General features: G+C 37.6%; 1 protein-coding gene across 1 annotated transcript; it reads left to right on the top strand.

Annotated features, from left to right (window-relative positions):
* Window positions 1–309: 309 nt before the first annotated feature.
* LOC104984391 (olfactory receptor 11G2-like) lies at window positions 310–1248 on the top strand. Its single transcript, XM_010834085.1, has one exon. It carries the CDS (start codon window positions 310–312, stop codon window positions 1246–1248), a length of 939 nt encoding a protein of 312 aa, XP_010832387.1.
* The last annotated feature ends 438 nt before the right edge of the window (window positions 1249–1686 follow it).

Raw genomic sequence — 1686 nt, 5'->3', positions numbered from 1 at the left:
GTTAAGGTGTTTAATGATTCCTTTTTATCTCTCTTTTTCTTACAGGCTAAAATTGTAAGAAACTGTTCTAGAAGAACTATTTAAAGTGAAGTAATATTTAAAGTAAATTATCAATGGTGTTATTCTGTCTTATGTCAATGCTATTTTGAGAAAAATTCTTCATATTGACTAAATACTGATATTCCAGTTTATTCTCTACTTATAATGCCACTTACTTCCAATGAGAAATTGAGGCAAGAAAAACTGAATAAAGTAGGCTCTTAATATGCACTTCTGATTATGTCTGTGCACATTATAGGTTAGAGGAAAATGCATGTTTTGCATAACAAGAGTGTCACTGCTAACTTTCATGAATTTATCCTGCTGGGTTTCCTGTGTAGCCAAGAAATAGAGATTCTCCTTTTTGTTTTCTTCTCCATCATTTACATCTTGACCTTGTTGGGCAACAGTGCTATTATCTGTGCTGTGTGGTGGGACCAGCAACTCCACACTCCCATGTATATTTTATTGGCCAACTTCTCATTCCTGGAGATCTGCTACATCAATTCCAATGTGCCCAGCATGTTGTTCAACTTCCTATCCAAGACCAAGATGATCTCCTATCATGGCTGTATCCTACAGTTCTACATCTTCCTCTTTCTTTGTGCCACAGAACTCTTCTTCCTGGCCCTCATGGCATTTGACAGATATGTTGCCATCTGCCGTCCATTGCACTACCCAACCATAATGACCAGGAAAGTCTGTGGAACCCTTGTGTCTGCTTCCTGGGTGGGTGGATTCTTATGGTTAGTCACACCTGCTGCCCTTATCTCCCAAGTTCCATTCTGTGGTTCAAACGTCATTGATCACTACCTCTGTGATCTTGGGGCAATGCTGGCCATATCATGTGTCCCTGTCCCCAAGACAGCTCTGACTTGTAGCATGTTCAGTGCTGTGATAACATTCATCACTTTGTTCTACATTCTTGTGTCCTACACTCTGGTACTTCGAGCTGTGGTTCAGGTTCCCAAAGGTTCAAGTAGGAGAAAAGCCTTCTCCACATGTACCTCCCACCTGATAGTTGTGTTCCTATTTTACGGCTCAGTCACAGTGATGTATGTAAGCCCAGGGGTAGCCAGTCAGCCTGGGCTGCAGAAGTTCTTGACCATGTTGTACTCAATTGCAACTCCACTTTTAAATCCTCTGATCTACAGCCTCAGGAATAAGGAGATGAAGGTTGCTCTGAAGAAAATTATGTGTAAACTTTAGAAATAACTCCTGAATGGGAGACACTTTGGTGAGCTAAAGTTCCTTTTGAGGACTGTTGTAAAGAGTCAAGGAAAATTATACTTAAAAGTAATAAATGTTACTAGATCTAAAATAAATATTTCCAGAGGAGAATTTCTTAAAATTCTGTCTTCTCTATTATTTACTGATTGAGTGACTAGTTATTTAAGTTGATATTTATCTGTTTTCCTAATTTTAACTGGAGATGACCAAGTTAAATCATACCTCCATCATAGAGTGTTTGAGATTGAGTGAGTTAATATATGAAAACATTTGTAACAGTGCCTGGCACTCAATACGTATTTTATTACAATGTTGGTAATATATTATTATCAATAAAAATTGTACCAAAATTTATCATTTCTTATTGTTGCCAAGTACAAATTTCAGCAATTTCTTTTCTCCCAATCATACTTTATT

This window comes from Bison bison, unplaced genomic scaffold (genome assembly GCF_000754665.1).
Source record: "Bison bison bison isolate TAMUID 2011002044 unplaced genomic scaffold, Bison_UMD1.0 scf7180017845384, whole genome shotgun sequence".
Classification (NCBI taxonomy): Eukaryota; Metazoa; Chordata; class Mammalia; order Artiodactyla; family Bovidae; genus Bison; species Bison bison.
The sequence above is the reverse complement of the archived record's forward strand: the minus strand, read 5'-3'. Positions and strand labels throughout refer to the sequence as shown.